Raw genomic sequence first — 22,105 nt, 5'->3', positions numbered from 1 at the left:
CGACTTGCAGAACGGGTACCGACCAGGACTTTTTCAAAAGTATGTATGAACTCTGTGCTGTTAGAGCCATCGAGATAAATAAAGTATAGTGCATACTAAGTACATGAGATGCATCGGGAACTTTTATTTATATCTCGCATCCTTGAGAGTTTGAAAGTTACCTACTGCCTAAGAAAGGTAAGTACCTACCCAAAGTAGAGAGATATATCTGAGCATGATTGATGTACCTATTGATGGGAAACTACAGTGCGACCCGTCTACACTTAACACGGCTCTATCGGACTTAAGCATTAAACAGATATAACGCGGGGCAAAAAGGTTGTTTCGCCCCACACGGCCTTGCGTTTGCCTCAGAATTATTTCTAAATCGCAAAAATCCCACCTGCAACAGACATACCTGCACAAGTACCGCCATACCAGCCTGCACTTCATACCTGTTCCCCAGATCTTCGACTTAGAGAATAGCAAAATGGCATCGACGAAACCTAGGTACGAGTACTTGCGACCCAGTTGTTCTTGAGCATGTCCACGCTGACCTAGTGCTCCCTTCACAGAGATTGGGCCGATGACGATGAGGCCGACGAGGTCGCCGTTGAACTCCCCCCCCCTCAGACGATCCAAAACAAAGATGGCACGAAGACCACGATCACATACAGGTTCAACGAGAATGGCCAGAAAGTGAAGACAACCCGTCGCATCCGCTTGGTGACACACCGCGAGGTTGTGAACCCCCGCGTTGCCGAGCGCAAGACTTGGTCCAAATTCGGCCTGTCCGAGAAGGATGGGGCTGGTCCTCAGCTCGACACGACATCGGTCGGCGAGAACATCATTTTCCGGCTCAGCACCAACTGGCGAAAGGATACGAAGGATGAGAGCAAGGACCCCAACGCCAACGCCATGAAGGAGCAGTTGAAGGACAAGACCGTCAAGTGTCGTATTTGCAACGGCGAACATTTCACAGCCCGTTGTCCTTACAAGGACACGATGGCCCCAGTTGGCGCCGAGGGTGGTGCCGATGTCGCCGCCGGTATGGGAGACGAGCTCGCGTCCGCTCAGAGCGGCGCTGCAGGCAAGAAGGGCAGTTACGTGCCGCCTGCGCTCCGAGGAGACCGCGCCGGTGCTGCTGGAGAGAGGATGGGCGGTAGCAAATACGGCGAGCGGGACGATCTTGCAACACTACGTGTCACCAACGTAAGTTACAGTTTGACCCATCATCTCTGTCTAATCTTTTTGAGATTTGCGGGCCCGTCCGCGCGTCGAGTATCATCACAGACAACGACTAACACACCATGCCTTCTAGGTTTCCGAAATGGCCGAGGAAGGAGAACTCCGCGACATGTTCGAACGGTTTGGTCGCGTCACACGTGTATTCCTCGCTAAGGACCGGGATACCGGTCTAGCGAAGGGCTTCGCCTTCATCAGCTTTGCGGACCGGGGCGATGCCGTCAAGGCGTGCGCGAAGATGGACGGATATGGTTTCAAGCATCTCATTTTGCGTGTGGAATTTGCAAAAAAGGCTCAGTAAATTTGCATAGACGTCCGGTAGAGACGTGAGCGGATAGTTAATGATACGATATGAATCTTCATGGGCATTTATGCAGGATGGAATTATTACGTGGTGTCTATCCAGGTTTCATGGTCCTTTCTACTCTCTATCTACTCTCCCCCGGATGTCCACGTTAAACAAGAGTAGAGGTTCGGAGACTTGTACATCAGACAGGTTAGGTTGACTGGGTGGAAAGCTCGGCAAGTTGTTTGATGTGTTTCGAAAGACTACTCTCCTCCCCTGGACAATAGTAACGTAACGACAGCACATGCATGAGCCTCGCTACCTAGACTAAGTAAAGCCCGGATAGCTTTGGGCCTAATTTACCTCGATAGGGGATTGTTGTACCTTTCCCTTTTGTCCACCGATGCCGGTGGTTTTAAGTCAAAACGCGCAACAAATTAGTCACAATAGGACTGAGAAGCAACTGGATAATTCTATAGTTATCTCAACCGCAGTGACTACTCGACAACCCCGACGAGGTATTTTCGATCATGAGAGATATTTGTACTGCTAAGCTAGGCCATTTATGTCTTGGAAATTTTTTCGAAGGCGCGACAGCAGGAGGTATACATGTCTCATCGGAGCAAAGTGCATTTTGAGGCTGTGATCCGAGGTTGGCCGAATACCGTACATAGTAGGTAGGTAGTCGTGTGTGGATGGGGGCGAGAGAAGGCTATTCCTCGGGGCCATTTTTGGTGCCGCGCCTGTCCAACAAGTGACAAGCAGGGGGGGGACGGAGGGGGAAGATGCCAGTGGCTGCAATCGGCATAACAAGGCCGCCCAGACCCGTTGGGCCGGATAAATCGACACCACTTTTTCCATTCTTCGATCACGCTAGGGACTTTAGCGGCGACCAAACGGTGGGATGATCTGGGATGGTCTGGGATAGTCTCTGGATTGAAGGCGTTGTCGACTTAAGTAAGGACCTGGACATGTGATTCCAACGCTGTTTCGCTAGGTAACTGGCGGTTATCTAGTGACGTTAGTGACGTTAGCACCCACTCCAACCCCAGACTTCCTTTCCTGCCCAGACCCAGAGCAACGTAGCCAATGTGACAATGACAGCACCGAAGATATGGGCGGGTTTTCGTGCTCAAAACAGTTCGCACGACAATAATAATTGGCGGTATGGATCAATACCTAGGTAGATATGTAGGTAAATAATCCTCACCTAATAAACTCCCACATCTTCGCCTCCTTTACATCTCCTGCACCTCCCTACAATCTACCGACAATACCTGGTACAAAGTTAGCTACCGGGCCAATCCTAGTGCTGTGACGTTTCTTCCCCTAAGTACTTGTCTTGCTTTCTATCTCTTTCTCTCTTTTCTTCTCCCTCTCCTTTACTTTTCACATCAGAATAAGACGCTTTACTCGAGCAGGCGGTTGATCAACCAACCGTGCACTGTCTAAATTCAACATCTAGCCTCGCAGCTGCGAGCGATCGACGAAGTTCAACACATTTCGTCATCTCGCCTCGACACTGAGCATCCTTCTGCAGCACCGTCACGTCGGGCCAATCATCATGACTCCCTCAGCCAATGGTAATAACCCTGCTGCTTCTGAGCTGCGTCGCAGGCACGCCGCCGACAAGCCCAACAACGGCAATACCTCTCCCCCTCATGCTCATGCCGATGCGGGGAACGATGACTCCTTGCATCGAGCCGACCAAGATGGCAAGGGGTCCCGCGCTGAAGAGGTTAGCAAGACGTATGGCCGGACTCGTGATGGAAGGGGTGAGTACCAAGCGTCTTCTACGCGACCGTGGTTTGAGAGGAACGTCTGACTAACCTGTGAGTACGTATGCTGTCACAGTCTTCGTAGTGCCAGTTACTCGCGACAGGATCCCACAGATGCTGGATCCCAGGAAGCCTAAGAATATAAGCGACATCTTCGTACTAGCTATACTAGCCGCCCACATCTTAGCACTATATACTCTACCATCGCCTCAGAGAAAGTACGTCTTTGCTGCTATATATCTCTTCTGGCGTGCTGCCTACAACGCTGGGATCGGCATCCTGCTGCGCTGGCAATCTAACGACAACACACTTGTCGCGTGGGCTCAGAAATGGCGCCTCTTCGAGCTTCCCTCGACGGGGAAGAACCCACGCCCCTGGTTATACAATCTTCTCAAACGTGAATGCAAGACCGAGATCCACAGCGAGTTCGACTTTGACAGTGCTCCTATCGAGTATAACACCTGGCTACTCTTCCGTCGATTCGTCGATCTAGTCCTCTTGTGTGATTTCGTGTCGTATATTCTCTTCGCCATTGCATGCACCCATACACCGGCAGGTGAACCTTTGCTCATAACACTGGGTCGATGGGTACTTGGTCTTGCCACCGTCGCGTTTAACTTCTGGGTCAAAGTCGACGCGCTCCGCGTCGTCAAAGATTATGCCTGGTACTGGGGTGATTTCTTTTTCCTCGTCGACCAAGAATTAACATTCGACGGCGTTTTTGAAATGGCACCGCACCCCATGTATTCTATTGGCTACGCAGGCTACTACGGGATCTCTATGATGGCTGGAAGTTATGCCGTCCTTTTCATATCTATCCTCGCCCACGCTTGTCAGTTTGCTTTCTTAGTTCTCATCGAGAATCCCCACATCGAGAAAACATACAATCCCCCTCCCCCTCGCAAGCGTATTGATAGTAATGGTCATGCGCAATCGCCTAAGACGAGCGAGCAAGAGTCGGTAGATGATTCTTCGTCCAACCCTCAACAGCCGTCGCCTCACGAGATCCACAGTCTGCTCGGCCTCCGAAATATTGACTTATTTCGAAATACGGACTATTCGACATGCCTGTTGCTTTCGTATCTCACCATACTAGCGCTGGTTACCCCACAGACTCCTTTCTGGCAGACCTTGTTCGTTGTGCACGCACTTGTGTGGCGAATTTGGTATTCCGTAGGCTTGGGCTCGATACTACATCGCCAGTCTGAAGACAAGATGTGGACCCGCCACTTTCTCAAGTTTGGAGACACCACAGACGAAGCCTGGAGGCAGTGGAAGGGGATGCATCATATATCTCATATGCTTTGCTATGCCTCTTTCATTGCGGCTTGCTGGAAGACGTACTCGGTTCCTGTTGACTGGAGCTATGATTTCGTTCTACTTCGACATGTGATCGGCGCTAGTCTCGTCGCTCTGCAAGCCTGGACGGCCGTGAGTGTTTACGAGTCACTGGGCGAGTTCGGTTGGTTCTTCGGCGACTTCTTTTTTGAGCGCGGTGCAAAGCTCAACTACACATCGATATATCGTTTCCTGAACAACCCTGAACGGATTATCGGCACAGCAGGTTTGTGGGGTGCTGCTCTCATTACGTGGAGCAAGGCAGTCTTTATTCTAGCTTTGATCAGCCATCTTCTCACTATCGGATTCCTTGAATTTGTTGAACAACCTCACATGCGGAAAGTATACGGCGAGAGTCTCAGAGACGAGGCCGGCTTAACAAGATTCATTAAGCGATCACTTCCCCCTTACGTGGTTGAGTGGCAGAGTAGTGTGGACCAAGTCATGGATCAGACTTCGCGCCTTGTCGAGGAATTGTTAGATGCAGCTCGCCCTAAATTAGCTGCTGGCGTCTCGACGATTGTTAGAGATACTACAGCGCTCTTCAACAAGTACCCTGCTCGGCTCGGTATTGCCAAATTCACTCCAAACCTAGAAAGTTATGATCCTGCACACTACTCAATTACTGTTGAGGGAGAGAGTTCCTCTGGATCAGCGCTCACAGAAAGATCTAGCGGGAAAGAAGGAACAGCTGGCAGATTCCCCAACTACCTAAATACTCTAATCTTCGAGTACGGTGCACCAATCAAAGTCAAATGGAATGCACCATCAAACCACGGCAAGAAAGATTGGATTGGGCTATACATGGTGGCTGACAACCGATCAAGAGAAATTACCGACGTGTCTTCCTTAGGACGTTGGATTCCAACAACTCCTGGTCAATACGAGTCTACTACTGCTGACAAAGGAAGCGTCGCATCCGATATTCCCGTGCAAACGTCAGGTCCTGATGGAGTTGAGCTTGTAAAGGGCGAAATGATCTTTTCAGGAGACAAACTCTGGTGGACACAGGGCGTTTTCGAATTCCGTTATCACCACGATGGAGGTCATAATGTAATGGCCATCTCTCAACCATTCGAGATTCATGTAGCAAGATTTGAGGAGGAGGATGTGCCATTGGGAGCCGACGTACATGCAAGCTATCAGGTTGCAGTAGCAGCAGCTCTACTTCCAGTCGTGCAAAATTGTCTAGATCGAGACCCCGATATCGCACCTAGCAAGCCTACGGAGCCGTGGGGAAGCCACGTAGCGCGCGATGGCAAGTACGCAAAACGCATCGTTTACGCGATTCGACAAATGTTTGGTATCGAGTTTGCCCCAGCAGTTGTCCCTGCGGACGGTAGTATAAGAAACCTTGCATGGAGAATTTGTAACGCAAAGCAGGTTTTGGTGAGTCTTTAACGATATCTCAACCTTTCCTTCCTTCCTCTATGAAAACACATACTCGTTTCTCCTCCGTGGCAGGAAATTGCTAATACTGCGGAATATCAGGCACCGTATAGCATGTCAGCCTCTAAAGGGACAACAACGCCAGGAGGTGATAAACCAGCAAGTCCATAGATCGAACGGTGGCGGGGGAAGGCAACTTGTGCTAGATAATACACGTAGATGCCATTGATAGAGTCCACTATCTGCTACAAGTGGTGCTTTACCATTAGGTTTAACTCTAAGCTCTGATATAGAGCCAAGATTAGGAAGTTGTAGTTAACCTATGAGAGTAAGGCTCCGGCATACCATGAGCAAAGAAAATGCTCTAGAGTAAAAAAAGGCTTACATAAAATTAGAATATATAATAAAAAAAGGGAATTCTGAATTCTTATGATTATAGTTCCTGTAGAGCCGGTGTGATGTGACTCGTTTCTGGAGAAATAGCGTATGTAGCCTGCACGGCAATTACATACTGTTGCCCCTTTTGCGAAGATTGATATGTAATATTCTATTAGTGAATGGTCATGTGACTAATCTCGTAAGGTCTTTGTGCGCGTGAAGAGGCTGTAGCAGCATCTTGAACAAGTAGTGCCGGAGCTTTGCAGATTTGGTCTGAAGGCAACAATGCTTATCACATGGCTCATTTAGATCTCCCATGCTGCGAGGAGATGAAGTAAGACGCCCCCGTGTAGCATACACGATTCTTGCCTGGTTGATTATTCGATTAGATACTCTTTTCATCAAACTCCTTGGTATTATCCGTACTTCGCTGGCTTCATTAGTGCAGATGTTGCTCTATCCCTTCGAGGGCTAGGGCGTTCGTGGTTACTCGGGGGTCTGGAGACAGGGGAACAAAAAGATAGCCTGGATTTAGTCTAAAGGAGTCTGACTGCCCTCAGACTTCTGACCCTTTAGACTTCATGCCATAATGAGAGTTTCATTGTATACTTCGTACTGCGTTTCTGGTAGCGGTGATGGCTAGATTGACAAGAGTCTGCCACTGCTAAACAAGAGTTTTCATACTCTTGGTGGAACGTGGAAGATTGGCAGCCTCATTATCTTGCGGTGTAAGGGGAAAGGGAGTCAACGGCTCCAAAGTTGAATAAGCATCCTTCGTCTTCCGTGTAGATAGTAGGATGCTTTGGTATGATCTAATGTCGAAATCTCCCTGCCGTCCAGTTTCAAGAGCTAGGGACTGGAAATGATTCTGCCAAGTTGATGTGATTCGTATCAAGACATGCCAGAGAACCGGCGCAAAGCAGTGGAGTAGGCTCCCTATAGATTTACCTCTGTGCCAGCTGAATATGTAGTTCACCTTGCACTTCGGCCGTACGAAGGACCATTACAGGCTGTCCATGATCTTTCAAGACATGCAGGAAATATTGGGCAATATTGGAAAGTGGGGTTATACAGACTTTGCTTCTTAAAACAGACGCCAGAGACCTAGGCGGTCTGGGCGGCAGACCAGTTGTATATAGAGTCAAGTCAAGCCACCAACAGCCAAGAAGGAGTTGGTTGGCCAAGGACTTATGCAGTCCTAGTTGATCATTGTAATCTGATTTCTCAGTTCCAAGCCCAGTATGCCACTATTTTAGAGACGGAGTTACACTCAGCCTACATGAAAGTCTCGACTGAATATTATTGAAGTGAATGGGTGGAAATTGTACACTCGAAAAAAAAAACCCGGAAAAAGAAATAGTCTCTACATTTCAATAGGCGTTTTGAGTAGCTTCTAGCATCGGTGACCAAGGCAATTGAGACATAAACACATTGCATGCGATTAAGGGGCGTGCGCGTGTGTCCTGATGCCTCTCTGGAGGTCAATCATCGTCGGTCAGCGTATTGGGTACAATGTAATCCCGACCCTCCCAGTCCAATGTCGACCGATCCCTCTCAGTGTACGACGTCAACATCAAGAAACACGCGGTCCATTACGAACCCGTTACACCGAAAGTGCGGACCCCGGCATTTGCCGTGCAGCCGCCATCGATCAGTAACGGTTCGCGAAATTTTGATTGATCAGAAAATGCCAGTCCAGAGTTCAGGTCGGCCCGTTGTGGCTTAGGATACCGAGACGCGACGTTGGATCTAGTGGCTCATGAGGTGTGTAGTGCAGCTTCATAGGCAAGTAATCAAGCTCTGAGGTTAGTCCAAGCACTGTATTCACCACGGACCGGTCAACCCGACAGTAAGCCAAGGATTTATTACTACTTTACATGAGTTGAGACTCGATGCGAGAATGCGAGTTCTTCTTTCAAGTGGATGTGGATAATTGCTCTATGACTGAAGATATATTTTTGTATAAGAACTTTATACGGAACAGGGATTGTGAACAGCTGCAATCGACGTCAACTAAATGACGGCGCTGGTCGGGACCAATCAAGGGTAAATCATTGGACGGATAAATATAGACGACGGATGGTGGTTGGAGCTTCGGCGTGAAGCTCTGGCATCAACGATGTATGTCTGCGCCAAGGTGACAGTCGTATGGCAATGTAGGGATCGTGTGGTCAAGATAAGCGTAATCAATCGAGGATTTTCGTACTCTCAACGATACTACCCCAGCACGTCAACTTCATGCCTGATTGGGCAGGATTCGAATAAAGTGGAGTTTGTACGTGGTATACTGCCGGTGTTAGACAAGGAAGGGTAGGTTACAGTAAGAGGAGTAAAAGTTCTTCTACTTGAAAATGGTTTGTCGATGGTTTCCTAGCAATATATATATCACTGTATGCTTTGTTCTGGCCGCAAATGTGCCTGAGAGAGCGTATGAGCCAAGCTGCTTGAATATGATATCTATTGGTGTCTACGCAATGTCTACCGCTCTCATAACAACGGCAAAGGCAGCCTTGGTGACACTTTTTGCAGGTGCCTTGGCTTATGTTGTCTATCAATGTGTTTTCTCCCCTCTCGCAGTCTTTCCCGGGCCGTTCGCTGCCAAACTGTCTAAAACATGGCGTGCTTATGTGACATACAGAGGTCACTGGCATCGGGATTTGGTAGCGCTTCACCGACGACATGGGTCGGTGGTAAGGATAGGACCGAACGAGTTGTGAGTAACCGCCTAAGACAGTACCTTATGAAAGCTTGCTTGTCAAGAAGTTTATGTCCATAAATTTGCTGGTTCTGACTAGTGATAAGGAGCGTTATTGATCCAGATGCTTTCCTTCAGATCTACAGTCAGTGGTACAATCTGTCATCTTTCAATTCTTTCTCTCGGAAAGCTGGAATAACACATTATATTTATTGCAGGCGCGAATGGGGCATATGCCAAGTCGGCTTCCTACTCGATAGTTCAAGGTTCGCGGCCATTTGACTTGGCCGGCGAGCGCAGCGAGAAGATCCATGCCGCTCAACGTCGGCTAGTAGCGAGAGCCTACTCAATGGAATCGGTTATGCACTTCGAAACACAGGTCGATGAACTGATTGCTCAGGTGTTGAGAAAGTTTGACGATGTAGCACTCTCGAAAACCGTCATTGACCTTGGTTACTGGGTACAGCTCTTCACTTTCGATGTGATAGGAGCCATCTCATTTACCAAGCCATATGGGTTTTTATCCTCGGGATCCGACTCCTTGGGGACAGAGGAGAGTTTTTTTGCAAAACTAAAAGCTACTTTCGACAATGCCGCGTGGCTTATGCATGCGGGCTGGTTTTTCAGGCTTCACCAGAAAGTGATTATGCCGATAGTGGGGAACCTCTTGGCTGTCAATGAAAGAAACGGATTCTTCTTTCGATTTGCCCAGCGAGAAGTACAGGAGCGTAAAGACAGAGGAGGCAATGACCAAGATATGGTGGGTCGACTGTTGAAGGTGCAACAAACTAAAGCAGAACTGTAAGTTCTTTTCACCAACGATAAGTTTTCGTATCAATAGTAGTGAGTAGAGACTAACAGTTGATTTGACCTTTTCAGTGATGACCTATCCATCGCCTTCATGATGACTTCGAATATATTTGCAGGTTCCGATACAACTTCAGCCGCTCTACGCAGTATATTTCTCAACCTGATACGCCACCCTCGCGTCTTAGCAAAGCTGCGTTCTGAGCTACAGGATCGAGAGGCTAATGGAAAGCTAAGTTTGATCGTCCAGGGAGCTGAAGCTGACGCTTGCCCATACCTGCAAGTGATCATATATGAAAGTATGAGACTTTTTAGCCCCGTATCATTCATGCTTGACCGAGATGTGCCGGCTGAAGGAATAATGATTCGCGGGCATCATGTGCCTTCAGGAGTAAGGTTTAAAGTTTCCTCTCATAGGATATATCTACCCTCATTACATTAAATGAAGATACCATGATACTGACGAATGATGCTTTTAGACGGTCGTGGGAACTAGTCCGTGGGCCATACATCTAAGTCCAGAGGTGTGGGGTGACGACGTAGATGAGTTCCGACCAGAACGCTGGCTGGATTGCGAAGATCCTGGAAACCTCAGTACGTGAACACCTGTATAATTCAAACGCTTGCCATCTAACAATAAGTCATATTAGAGCGCTTCTTTTTCTCCTTTGTAAGTCTAAACCAGTCTCGGAATCTTAACCATTCTGGGGCAAGCCGACTTTTTCCCCATTTTACATTATTCTATTCATCCTCGAGCGAGGTACATTCTCCAGAAGCTTTACGTACTCTATACAGACTATCTATCCAAACTGACTATAGCTAACTCGAATTCCCAAAAGGGCGGTGGGACTCGGGGATGCATTGGGCGCAGTGAGTTATCCAACTATCTCCAAGCCACCAAATAATCTCCCGTTTGCGGCACATATACTGACCTTCTCTGGGATTGAAGATATCAGTTGGTTTGAGATGGAGAAGCTTGTCTCCACTCTTGTTATGCGGTATGACTTCAAACTTGCTGAGGATGCTGAGATAACAGAGGAATGCGGGTGAGTTGTTGTAGCTTTACCAGGTTATAAGATATGCTCACGCTTAGTTTTAGCACAGTTGTTTACCTCATGGGCCTGCGGGTGACCATCGCCCGTTTGGGAGAATAACCTCCCTTTGAAACTTGCTCGGATCCGCAATGACATTGCTGATGCGATCACGGCTGAATTAAATTCTATGAAAATACAACACCCATGACAAATCGGCGGATTAACCGACATGATTTTCTTGTAGACGTTGAGAATGGAATAAGTCTTAGTGTCACAGCGCCATCCAGCTGTGTTCCAATTGGGCTTGTTGTGATTGCACAATCCTCACCTCATCTCGAGATATTGAGAGACGGTACTAGTATTAGCAATAATTATATGTCTGTTTCCCATCCCAATAAAGTCTCAAAGGGCAGGAGGTGTGAAAGTTTGCAGGATGGTAGCCACTATACCTGGTCGAGGGGATAGATACTGTTGAGAAGATATACTGTTTTGAGTAGGTAGGTAGCTGTGGTATTCAATCTTGTTTCTCTTTCCACACCTCGTATAATCACTCCTATGCCTGCGAAGGCTTTCATACTACGACCCACCGTCGATAGCTTAGACGATGGGGTGTTCTCATCACTGATGCACTCTTGGTGTGCTAGGTTTCAGTCTCACTACACGTGAAGACTAGGTGAGCAGGAAACCTCGTTATTTACAATAAGAAGTCAAAGAGTGTTCATATAGCTGCTGGTCTACATGAGTCTTCATTTGGCAAGGGCACTGATAACTGTCCTTCGGAATGGGTAGAAAGGCGGCGGCGTCGACTCGACTACTAGTAAGCTTAGACGCTCAACTCTGTCGACGGAGCAAAAGCTCATTTTCCGATTGGCGTCAGCACACAGCCCCGAGCCTGGGAGTCTGGAACCTTTTTCGAATCTTCGATTGCGCCAATCCCTACCTTGAGCTGTGTTTCTGACGCCTAGAATGTTGTTGTTGTTGGGGGGGGGGGGGGGGGGTTTAGTGTGTAGTCTAGATTCAGTCACGTCACTCATCGACGCCGATTCCAGAGGCCTACTACTACCTCCGCATATTTCTATTGATGATATTCTGGAAGGAGAAGATAGAGAAAAAGAGAAGGAGAGAAGAACTATGCGACAATGTGTAGTTACCTGAAGTAGAAAAGAGATTTCTATTATTGGCAAACCCCTAGCCGTCCCTCCATTGTGAATACCTTATTAGGTAGGTAGCCTATGATGAAAGGAGCCGCCCGCTACTACTAGCCTGTAGCCCCTGCCCAAGTTCTACCTAAAGTTGCTTGGTAGGTACCTATATTTACTCCTGTTACTTAGATGGTACATTGGCCATGCCCCCCCCAAATTGAAAGGCCTTTCTTCGAGATCATTCATATATCCCGATTTACTCCAGCTTTTCCCGAGCTACTTGTATCGCAACACTTGCATCGATGTGACAGACACGGTCAGTGCCGAGAAGCGCGTCGAAGCGCCCGACGGTCCCTCCGAGGCTATAGCTGATCGCTCGATCGCTAGCCGCTTACACGCGCTATGGATTCGGGTTAGCGTCCATGGTCTATTTGTCCAGAGCAGCCGCCTGACTCGTCGCGATGTCACGATGTCACGATGGAACGGAATCGTGATCGCCATACTGATATCATGCCCCTCCTCCAGCCACCACCTCTTGCATTAATCTTCATTGTCGCCCTCGGGGCAAGTTGACACTGTCGATGCCGTTGCTTGTCGCTGCCATGGACGACAACGACGCCATGGATCTCTGGGACTTGTCCCCCGTGCCCACCTTCATCCTCTCGCCCACTTGTCGCATAGAAAGGGTTTCGGACGGCTTGTTGGATGCCTGGGGCCGCCGAAGCCGAGAAGAGTTCGTCGGTAAGGATGTGTTCGATGCCCTCTACGCCGGATCCTCGCTGAAACGTTTCGACCGTATACCCCTTATCCGCTTCATCGATGTCGCTACCAATACTCGGAAGCCTCAGCTCTGCTACGCTGCCTATAGTGCCGAAGATGGTTCACACTGGTCCGCTCGCGTCATTCCCATCTTCCGAGGGAACAAGTTGCTGTCCTTGGTCCTGGAATGGGAACTGGTCCCGTTCAAGCCTGGGGCTCTCTCAGGCTCTCTCGCCATTGAGGTAACCCAGAATATGCTCTCAGTCGACGAGACGCTCGGGCTGCTCATCAAAAATGTCAAAGACTACGCGATCTTTTTGTTAGATACCAAAGGCTACGTGGCAACCTGGAACAACGGTGCCGAGTTGCTTAAGGGCTTCAAGAAGACAGACATCGTCGGGCGCCACTTTTCCACTTTCTACGGTGATGAGGATCTTCGCAACGGCAAACCTGAAAGCGAGCTTGAGATATGCTTGCGTGAAGGCAGAGTCGAAGACGAAGGCTGGCGATACCGCAAAGACGGGACCCGATTCTGGGCGAATGTCGTTATCACTGCTGTTTATAAGGAGGGCGTACACGTGGGATTTGGCAAGGTCACCCGCGACTTAACTGAGAGAAGAGACGCTGAGTTACGATTAGTCGAAGCATACGAGGAGAGCGCTAAGCTAAAGAATGAGTTTCTCGCTAATATGAGCCACGAGATCCGGACTCCGATGCACGGCTTGCTATCTGCTTGTACCCTCCTGCTAGATACTCCTTTGACCCAAAACCAACGAGAACTGGCCGATCTTATTGCGGATGCTGGCCAGATGCTCCTCCAAGTGATAAATAGTATACTTGATTATTCCAAGCTAGTATCGGGCAACGTCACTATGACCTCTGTGCCTGTCGACATTTCGAACATTGTATCATCGGTGGTTCGGAATGCGCAAGTCAGGCTACGGCCTGAAGTCAAGCTTCAACTCAATCTGTCGCCTGATTTACCCAAGACCATTCAAGGAGACCCCCTACGTTACCGCCAAGTCGTGCAGAACATTGTCGATAATGCGATAAAATTTACTGAAGAAGGATCGGTCTCCGTTCAAACTTCAATATTAGAAGAAGATGAAGAGACTTGTACAATTCTCACAAATGTCACCGATACTGGCATAGGGCTACAAGTCACTGATGCTACCGCACAAAATTTGTACAAGCCCTTCATACAACTAGAACAATCCTATAACAAACGCTTCCAAGGTACCGGTCTTGGACTGTCTATCGCCAAATCTATAGTGGAATTGATGGATGGTCAGCTAGGATATCGTCCCAACCCCACCCGCCGGGGCAGTGTTTTCTGGTTCACGGCCAAATTGAAGAAGATACCGGAAGAAAAACTCGAGAATAGAGATTCCATTGAACTTCAGTTGAGAGTGGCCAGTGAGGACGCCCAGTCTTTGATACAGCGACTGGAAGAGATCGCTCCACAGATGAAGCTCCTTTTCGCGGAAGACAATCTAATCAATCAACAAGTATTGCGCCGCATGCTTCATTCGTTTGGCTTCTCACAAGTTGATGTTGCAAGCAATGGCACAGATGCCATCTCGATGCTCGACAACGCACCTGATAAATACGATCTCATATTAATGGATGTGAACATGCCGATCATGGATGGCTTGGAGGCGACAGCCAAACTCAGAGAAAGCGGTGTTAAAACACCCATTATTGCCTTAACGGCTTACGCGCTCGCAGGCGACATGGAGAAGGTCTTGGAGAAGGGTATGGACGATTACATCGCTAAACCGATGAAGAAAGATTTGTTGGTGCAAAAACTACTAAAGTGGTTGGACCCAAGTGACTGAGTATGGATAGCTTACACCTGCTCGTCTTTTATGTATAATGAAAAATGATATTGGCGTACGGAAACTACCGACACTACAGGTATGTTCATGACACTGCACGACTCTGCGCCAGCTCCGCCTTATTAAAAGCAGCGGTCAGCGCTTTCAGCCACATCGTGTCAATAATCAATCGTGGATTGGCTCAGCCCAGTCTCGTACGCTATGGATTATTTGCTCTTGCTTGTCCAGCATGAAAGCAATAGATCCTTTACACCCACATCTCAATACACTATGCACCTGAGCGGACTGTGCGTGAATCTTGCGTAGAAATGAAGGTCGATCGCCAGGTTGTCTACTAAGACGAGATAACCTCGATGTTCAGTGAACTGCGGGTCATTCTATTATACTTCTCTGCTAACTCTTTAGCCGCTTTCTCGCCCAGTGCTAGCAGTGTGCCCATCAGCCCAGCTCAAACTTCTACCACGCTCGCAATTCAACAGCAATCATTGAATTTAGTCCCAATTGTACTAATTCAGAAAGAATGTCAGGTTCTTGTTCTGGTTAGGGAAATGATGCAAAAGGCTTCTTCCCTATCTCATGAGCTAAAACCTTTACTGTCTGTGACTTCGTTAATTACATTAGAAGCAAACGACAGAGCTATTCGTCCGAGTCGTTTGCTGGCTTCCGATATTAATATACTGCCTGTATCCCACGGATTACCCTAGTATTCTTCGCACTTGTCACTGGTTGGTCGATTGATGGGAATCGTTACCGCCGTGGGGAAACAGCAGTCTCCTTATAGCTCCTCAGGGGTAGTAGGTGTGAGGTATTCTAAATGATCTACCTCTAAGGCCTAGTCAACTGAGAGAGGATATTCTAATATGTAAATTTAAAAAAAACACCCTCCCGAGTGGTACGTGGTGGTCAAAGCTGTAACTAGCAAAAGATATTCCTCACAATCGAGGTGAAGTAATTGCTCAGTATGAGGGTCGAACTCATGACCTTCGCATTACTTGATACAACTTATCATTGTATTAGTACGACGCTCTAACCAACTGAGCTAACCGAGCAACTGTATTGGAAAAGGCAACTCATCTTAATGTATATAAAGTGCAGTTTGAAGTAAGATCATTGCCCGTTTTATAATGGAGTCCATTGGTTTTAGAAGTTAATTGCAGTATACCCTACAATTTTATAGTTATAAAGTTCAAGGGAAATATAGACCAGACTTCCTTTACCTTAAAGTAATTACCCCTCCTATAAACCCATTACCATCCTCATCCTTTAGATAAGGGTTGAATTTGCTTTACGCTAGCTTAAACACCGAAGTGAAGATAGCAAGCTGTTACACGTGTAACCTCTGTACCGGCTGCAGTATGCAGTTCACCTTGCACTTCGGCCGTACGAAGGACCATTGCGGGCTGTTCATGACCTTTCAAGACATGCAGGCAATATTGGGCAATATTGGAAAGTGAGGTTATACAGACTTTGCTTCTTGAAACAGACCCTAGAGACCCAGGCGGTCTGGGCTGGCAGATCATTTGTATATAGAGTCATCTCAAGCCACCAACAGCCGAGAAGGAGTTGGTTGGTCAAGGACTACTGCAGCCCTAGTAGATCATTGTAATCAGAATCCTCAGTTCCAAGCCCAGTTTTCTGCCCTTGTTATACTCCCCAAATAGGTGCTTGTAAGACCCTAATTTATAGTAACTGAGAATTCCACATCTTGCCCAGCCTCTGGTGTTTTAAGTAGAAAGTTCCCCAATCACGTCATTGCGAGTCTGAAAAATCAAGTTCGGTCCATCGTGATTCGCAGCGATGATTTCGTACAGCTGATACTCACTCTCTCTGTGTCTACCCTTGCCTAAGCTAGGACTACCTCCACCAACTTTTCCCAGGTCTCCAGGTGCAGTTTGAAAGTCGAAATACCAGATGCTTCTAGCCAAGACGATACTTGACTGTAGATATGCCATAGCCTTACCAGCACAGCTACGAGTTCCTATCGAAAAGGGCTGGAAAGCTGCATTCATAAGTTCCTTCTGCTCTTGCGGAATGTCTGGATCGTTCCAACGCTCAGGCTTGAACTCGAAGGAATCAGAGAATATCTCTTCGTTGTGGTGAGTGGCATAAGTATTAACTCCAACTTGAACCCCGGGAGGGATAATGTGGCCATCCACGATCCACGGTTCGGTCGAGGTTTCTGTTGAAGAAAGCTCCCTCCACAAGGTTCCAGGGGCAGGAGGGGAGATGCGCATAGTTTCGTCCAGGCAGGCTCGGAGATACTTGCAGCTTGCAAGCACCGGGCCCCCTTTTATTTCTCTGCCGTCTTTAAATGAAGATCTGATCTCTTTCGCTAAGCTCTCATACGCCAGAGGGTTGCGCGCAAGGTAGAAAAATGCCGCAGCTAGCAACGTTGATGTAGTTTCACCCCCAGCTGGAAAGAAAAATACCGCCTCTGCCCAAATCTCGCTGTCCTTTAGGTACTGCCCACCATCTGGATTCATACTGTCGGCAACAATAGAGTAGAGGTCATGTCTAACATCCTTCTCCTCAGCCACCCTTGAAGTAATCATGTTCTCGATGACCGTGAAGTATTGGCGAACTTCCTTAGCGAATAATAGCTCCAGAAAGCTATAAATTCGTATCTTTTTAAAAAGCGGGAATTGCATAGATAGATTGGCGCGGTAATTGCCAAATATGTGGGCATCGATGAGAAACCGATATTTTGGATCAACCTGGGTGTTAAGTGGGTAGCCAAAGGCAAGAAGGCTGACTGTATCTATTCCCAAGCGCTTCAGCTTCTCAGTCATATTGACAGGGCTGCGCGACTGAGCAGATGACTGCAGTATATGAATGAAGACATCAATCTGCTGAAGCATGATAGGCTCGAATATCCGCATTGAACGTTCTGAGACAATCTGTCCGATTAACTTGCGCTTGAACCGATGGGACGCTTTGTCAATAACATTAAACACATGCCACACGCCATCAGTGGCAGCCGTGTGTTTATATAAGTGAGACTTTGCTACTCTCTCATTCTGGTAGATGTCTACTTCTTATCAGGCCATGTCAACTGAGTGAAGGGTGACGGGTACTCACCGCTCAGCGCCTTGATAGAGCTGAAAACCAACTTATTTGGGCCATATCGCATGACCGGTCCTAGAAATGATTTGGTTAAAACAGAGTTACACATAGAAAGATAGTTTCTCGGAGCTAAAATAGTCTTAGTTTTGCATACCATATTTTAGTAGATCGTCTCGAGTCTTCACATGAAGCGACATAAAGCCAGCTTGAATCCCACCATAGACATCTGATACCTTGGCCAGTAAAGGGCCTGGGTAACCTCGCAAGGGGTGTAAAAAAAGACGATAGCTGAATAAAAGCGCGATCTGGTAGATTGTCAGTGAGAGGTCTGGGGATATCTGGAAACTGAAAATCATCAGCTTACATAGGTAGCAAACCCTGCCACGAGATATGCGGCGAGCATAGAAGAAGCTTCTTCCATCGTTTCGAACTTCCAATTCAATCTCCTTTGAAACCTTTTCAGTTTTTACTTGCTATTGTTACTTGACTGGCTTCACGATGGGCCGACTAGAATAATGAATTCAATCGGCCTGCACCTCCCGCAACTTGCAGAGACCTGAGCTAGTGTTAGTTACGTGAATTTGAAGCAAGTTTGTGCTTAAGAATCCCCAAAACTAACACTAAGCTTATTTGTTAGAAGTAAGAGATCGCTACATGCACATGTATATGCATCATTCTCAAGAGGACCCAACAACATGGCCAGTCCCGCAGATTAACCCACATAGCTCGCACAGACGGACTGTTTGATGCTTACTTCATCGGCTGAGAACTACTAGGTTCTACCAGTGATGACATATTGCCTCCTTGGGCGGCAAAGCTTAAGAAGTTGATTGGTGTAGTCCACATTTTACACCAATTGTTAGTACACTCGAGCGTCAATGCCGTTCAGCTGCAGAGGATTGACGGCTCCTGAGCCCGATGGAGTACCAACAATACAAATTCGGGCAAGAAGATAGGCCGAGAAGCTATTCGATGTGCGCCGCTGATAAAAAGTGGCATGAATAAATACATTGCGAGGCTGTTCCCACCTACATATACATCAATAAGGTGCTTTACATTCCAGGCTGCAAGAGTGACCCATCTGACTACGCGTGGTATCAGACGACATCGCCAGATAACAACTACCATCGAGAGCCACGGTGCACAAAGATAGACATAGAACAAGGATAATGCCGGCGAGCCCTCTTATCCCTCGGTATGACGCTGCTCCAAATACTGTGAATTACAAATATGTATCAACTTCCCGATGATTGTTCTTTTATATCGCTTGCGACCCAGATAGCTATGTAAATAATAGGTGAGGAGGAGCTGTGAAGATTTTCATCGGGCACCCTTGCCGAGAAGAGTTTCGTCTCTAGTCGTCAAGTGCCGCAATCCACCTTATTATGGACGACTGTACTGTACCTGGGCCATAGCACTAAGCGACCCTAGATGACGATATGGTACCATTATTCCACGAATGCTAGATAATTTGAATCGCATTTATACCGGACTAGTTCACAAAGCTTTAATGCCGTTGTACCCGCAGAAATAGTGAGCTTCGTGAGAAATGAAACTGAGCGAGTGGTGGGATACGTTATTCCTCGTCGGAGCGCGACACCCCGGTTGCCTAGGAATCCCCGGCTTCAAGGCGCCCTCTTTGGACATAATGAGTTTCACTAAATGCCGTCAAAAGAAGGTCTATCGATAACAGCACGAATCTATAGGTGGAAAAATTGCTGTCTTTATGACCGTAGCAAGTCCAGTGAGGTTGAATGTGAGCAGAACCCTGGAGTGTGAGTTCAAGCAGTTCTGGAGCTCAATCAGGCACGTAAGCTTAGCGCATCGTGAGCGCACGCTGTGTGCCGGATATGGATTTAAATACGGTAGTATGAGAAGCCTGAGACTTCAAACACGATTTCTGAGAGCCAAGCTTTCGTCAGCACCGCGTAGTTGCAAAACAAGATGCGATCAATCTGTTTTGCTTTCTTGGCCTCGGCATTTGTTAGGTACGCCTCTGCAGTAGGTGTTACCGGCGCTGCAGAGGGCTTTGCTAAGGGGGTTACTGGAGGTGCAAGTGCTGCATTAGTGGTGAGTAAGAAACTGTCGGATCTATTTTCTGTTTGCTTCAGAGGATGGTGAATATCTGGGATCTTTCTTGTGTTATGAAAGTTATCACCACGCCATACCCAGAATGATGATTACTGACATCAATACGGTATTGCGCAGTACCCGACAACAAACGCAGAGTTGGTGTCATACCTCGGTGACTGCTCCCCTCGTGTCATCATTCTCACGAAGACTTTTGACTTCAGAGGCACAGAGGGCACAACTACCGAGACTGGCTGCGCTCCTTGGGGTACCGGCTCCGGTTGCCAGACCGCTATCAACCAGAATAATTGGTGTACCAACTATCAGCCAGGCGCACCTAAAGTCTCGGTTTCGTACGATAAAGCTGCTACACTCGGAATTACAGGTGATTAATCCCGGAGTCATGTCGACATCGCTGTCTTCCTCATTTCGAGATATCGTGGTTCCTCTCGGGACTGGAATTATGAGCGAGAAGTTACATGTTGATTATATACTGTAATCCTACTCTTGGAAAGTGAAATTGACTAACCCGGATCCTTTTAGTGAAGAGTAACAAGTCACTTGTCGGCCAAGGCAGCAGCGGTGTCAGTATGTAACCACTGGAGTCATTATTTTTCTGTTCTGGTTACTCCCGGATGCCATAGTTGTCTATCGGGCGCACAAGTGTGTCTCGAGAGTTTACAGAACTCTCGAAACACTTAGCTGAAAGAGCAAAGACTGACACCAGTGGTTGTAGTCATCGGAAAGGGGCTGAGAATTGTCAGTGGGGCATCAAACGTAATCATTCAGAATATCAAGATCACCAATCTCAACCCCCAGTATGTCTGGGGAGGCGACGCCATTACCTTAGACAACACTGATCTCGTATGGATCGACCATGTCACGGTCAGCTTTTGCCTTAATTCTTATCCAATTAAAGATCCATAAACTAATGTGACTATTAGACCTCACTTATTGGTCGCCAGCACATTGTGCTGGGTAACAACCCTTCTAACCGAGTAACAATCAGCAACAACTACATTGATGGACGAACCAGCTGGTCAGCTACCTGCGATGGCTACCATTACTGGAACCTGTACTTCACCGGCTCGAATGACTTGGTGACCTTCAAGGGAAACTATATTCACCACATCTCAGGTCGCGCCCCCAAGGTCGGAGGTAACACGCTTCTGCACGCCGTAAACAACTACTTCTACCAGAGCAGTGGGCACATATTTGAGGTTGACTCGGGTGCCAAGATCCTTGCTGAAGGAAACGTGTTCCAGAATGCCGGTAAGATGGTCGACAACACAATCTCCGGCCAGATCTTTACCAGCCCTAGCCCCGGCGCGAACTCAGCTTGCTCAACATATCTTGGCCATGCCTGCCAGTTGAATGCTTACGGAAGTACAACATCCTACACGGGCACAGATACCAACTTCTTCCAATATTTCAAAGGGAAGAACATCGCTGCAGCCGATACAGCGTCTACCGCGCAGTCAAACGTTCCGAATAAGGCCGGACATGGCAAGATCTGAATAGCTAGGAGTAGTTATGTACGTGATAATAGAAGACTCAAGCATATGACTAAGATTTAGTCGGTAAAGGGATGCATAAATCCTTACTCCAAAATAAATAGCTATTGCCTATCATAACCATAGAGTCCCTACTAATTGGTTGGATAAGCACAAGCGATCGCCTAGTGGTCCCAATCACATACAGCTATATTCAAGGACATTATGATGACGACTGTCAGCTTTCCAACACCCCTAAAGCCCAAGCACTCTCTCATTGTGTGAACTATTCCTCAGCCTATCACTTGAATGTTCGAAAGAACAGGTTACTTTACGAAATTAGTATTGCACTCATAGTAAGATAACCACCGACGCACGAGCCTCCTGAATGTAGAAAGCACCCACATTAGAAGCTTGTTTAACAACATCACTCCCTGGTCATTTCTCTAGGATGTTTGGCCCAAGCATCGTATCCTCGAAGGCAACGTGCATTCATTTAAGATAGCTCTAACGGTGACAACCACTTTAATCAACGTTCACCTTGCGACGGCCAGCTTCCCAGCCCTTAAATTCATGGAAGCCCAGAGACGCCTAACGGGCTGTGGTTTGGTCAGGAGCTCGGGAGTCGGAGGATATTGTCATGGGCTCAATGAGATGTGGTCTTCTCTGATTGATTCATGCATACACGAGAACCTACAGAACAGACCTTATAACGGTGACAGAGTTTGCTTGAGTTAACTAGTCACTGACATACATAGCACACTAGGACTGGGTACAAAGTTGAAGTACACTAAAACGGCAAGCGACCTTG

General features: G+C 47.6%; 6 protein-coding genes and 1 non-coding gene across 7 annotated transcripts; 5 read left to right on the top strand and 2 right to left on the bottom strand.

Annotated features, from left to right (window-relative positions):
- Positions 1-318: 318 nt before the first annotated feature.
- F5B22DRAFT_361080 (putative translation initiation factor eIF3 subunit) lies at positions 319-1,585 on the top strand. Its single transcript, XM_047971073.1, has 3 exons — positions 319-489; positions 555-1,191; positions 1,301-1,585. Exons 1-3 carry the CDS (start codon positions 470-472, stop codon positions 1,523-1,525), a joined length of 882 nt encoding a protein of 293 aa, XP_047828301.1. The 5' UTR covers positions 319-469; the 3' UTR covers positions 1,526-1,585.
- A 1,489-nt stretch (positions 1,586-3,074) lies between these two features.
- Positions 3,075-6,186, top strand: F5B22DRAFT_638151 (phospholipid methyltransferase-domain-containing protein; the record flags this gene model as incomplete). The annotated part of the gene is made up of 3 exons (XM_047977549.1): positions 3,075-3,285; positions 3,365-6,015; positions 6,118-6,186. 3 exons carry the CDS (start codon positions 3,075-3,077, stop codon positions 6,184-6,186), a joined length of 2,931 nt encoding a protein of 976 aa, XP_047828300.1.
- Positions 6,187-8,731: 2,545 nt separating this feature from the next.
- Positions 8,732-11,481, top strand: F5B22DRAFT_617741 (cytochrome P450). The gene is made up of 9 exons (XM_047975638.1): positions 8,732-9,106; positions 9,196-9,233; positions 9,307-9,889; positions 9,968-10,286; positions 10,375-10,489; positions 10,546-10,565; positions 10,735-10,765; positions 10,845-10,941; positions 10,995-11,481. The coding sequence occupies exons 1-9, from the start codon at positions 8,745-8,747 to the stop codon at positions 11,047-11,049; spliced, it is 1,620 nt and encodes a 539-aa protein (XP_047828299.1). The 5' UTR covers positions 8,732-8,744; the 3' UTR covers positions 11,050-11,481.
- Positions 11,482-12,673: 1,192 nt separating this feature from the next.
- Positions 12,674-14,668, top strand: F5B22DRAFT_649166 (uncharacterized protein; the record flags this gene model as incomplete). Its single annotated transcript, XM_047979133.1, has 1 exon — positions 12,674-14,668. The coding sequence occupies one exon, from the start codon at positions 12,674-12,676 to the stop codon at positions 14,666-14,668; it is 1,995 nt and encodes a 664-aa protein (XP_047828298.1).
- Positions 14,669-15,621: 953 nt separating this feature from the next.
- F5B22DRAFT_t147 lies at positions 15,622-15,717 on the bottom strand. Its single transcript has one exon. It is a non-coding gene; the product is annotated as a tRNA-Ile (tRNA).
- Positions 15,718-16,179: 462 nt separating this feature from the next.
- Positions 16,180-18,313, bottom strand: F5B22DRAFT_617736 (cytochrome P450). The gene is made up of 4 exons (XM_047975637.1): positions 18,096-18,313; positions 17,886-18,036; positions 17,747-17,806; positions 16,180-17,696 (listed from the first exon to the last, which is right to left on the bottom strand). The coding sequence occupies exons 1-4, from the start codon at positions 18,150-18,152 to the stop codon at positions 16,393-16,395; spliced, it is 1,572 nt and encodes a 523-aa protein (XP_047828297.1). The 5' UTR covers positions 18,153-18,313; the 3' UTR covers positions 16,180-16,392.
- Positions 18,314-19,675: 1,362 nt separating this feature from the next.
- On the top strand, positions 19,676-21,318 carry F5B22DRAFT_638146 (pectin lyase fold/virulence factor; the record flags this gene model as incomplete). Its single annotated transcript, XM_047977548.1, has 5 exons — positions 19,676-19,801; positions 19,940-20,186; positions 20,345-20,389; positions 20,538-20,686; positions 20,746-21,318. 5 exons carry the CDS (start codon positions 19,676-19,678, stop codon positions 21,316-21,318), a joined length of 1,140 nt encoding a protein of 379 aa, XP_047828296.1.
- Between the last annotated feature and the right edge of the window lie 787 nt (positions 21,319-22,105).

Source organism: Xylaria bambusicola, assembly GCF_022495145.1.
Source record: "Xylaria bambusicola strain CBS 139988 unplaced genomic scaffold F5B22scaffold_40, whole genome shotgun sequence".
Classification (NCBI taxonomy): Eukaryota; Fungi; Ascomycota; class Sordariomycetes; order Xylariales; family Xylariaceae; genus Xylaria; species Xylaria bambusicola.
This window is presented reverse-complemented; position numbering and strand designations above follow the sequence as displayed.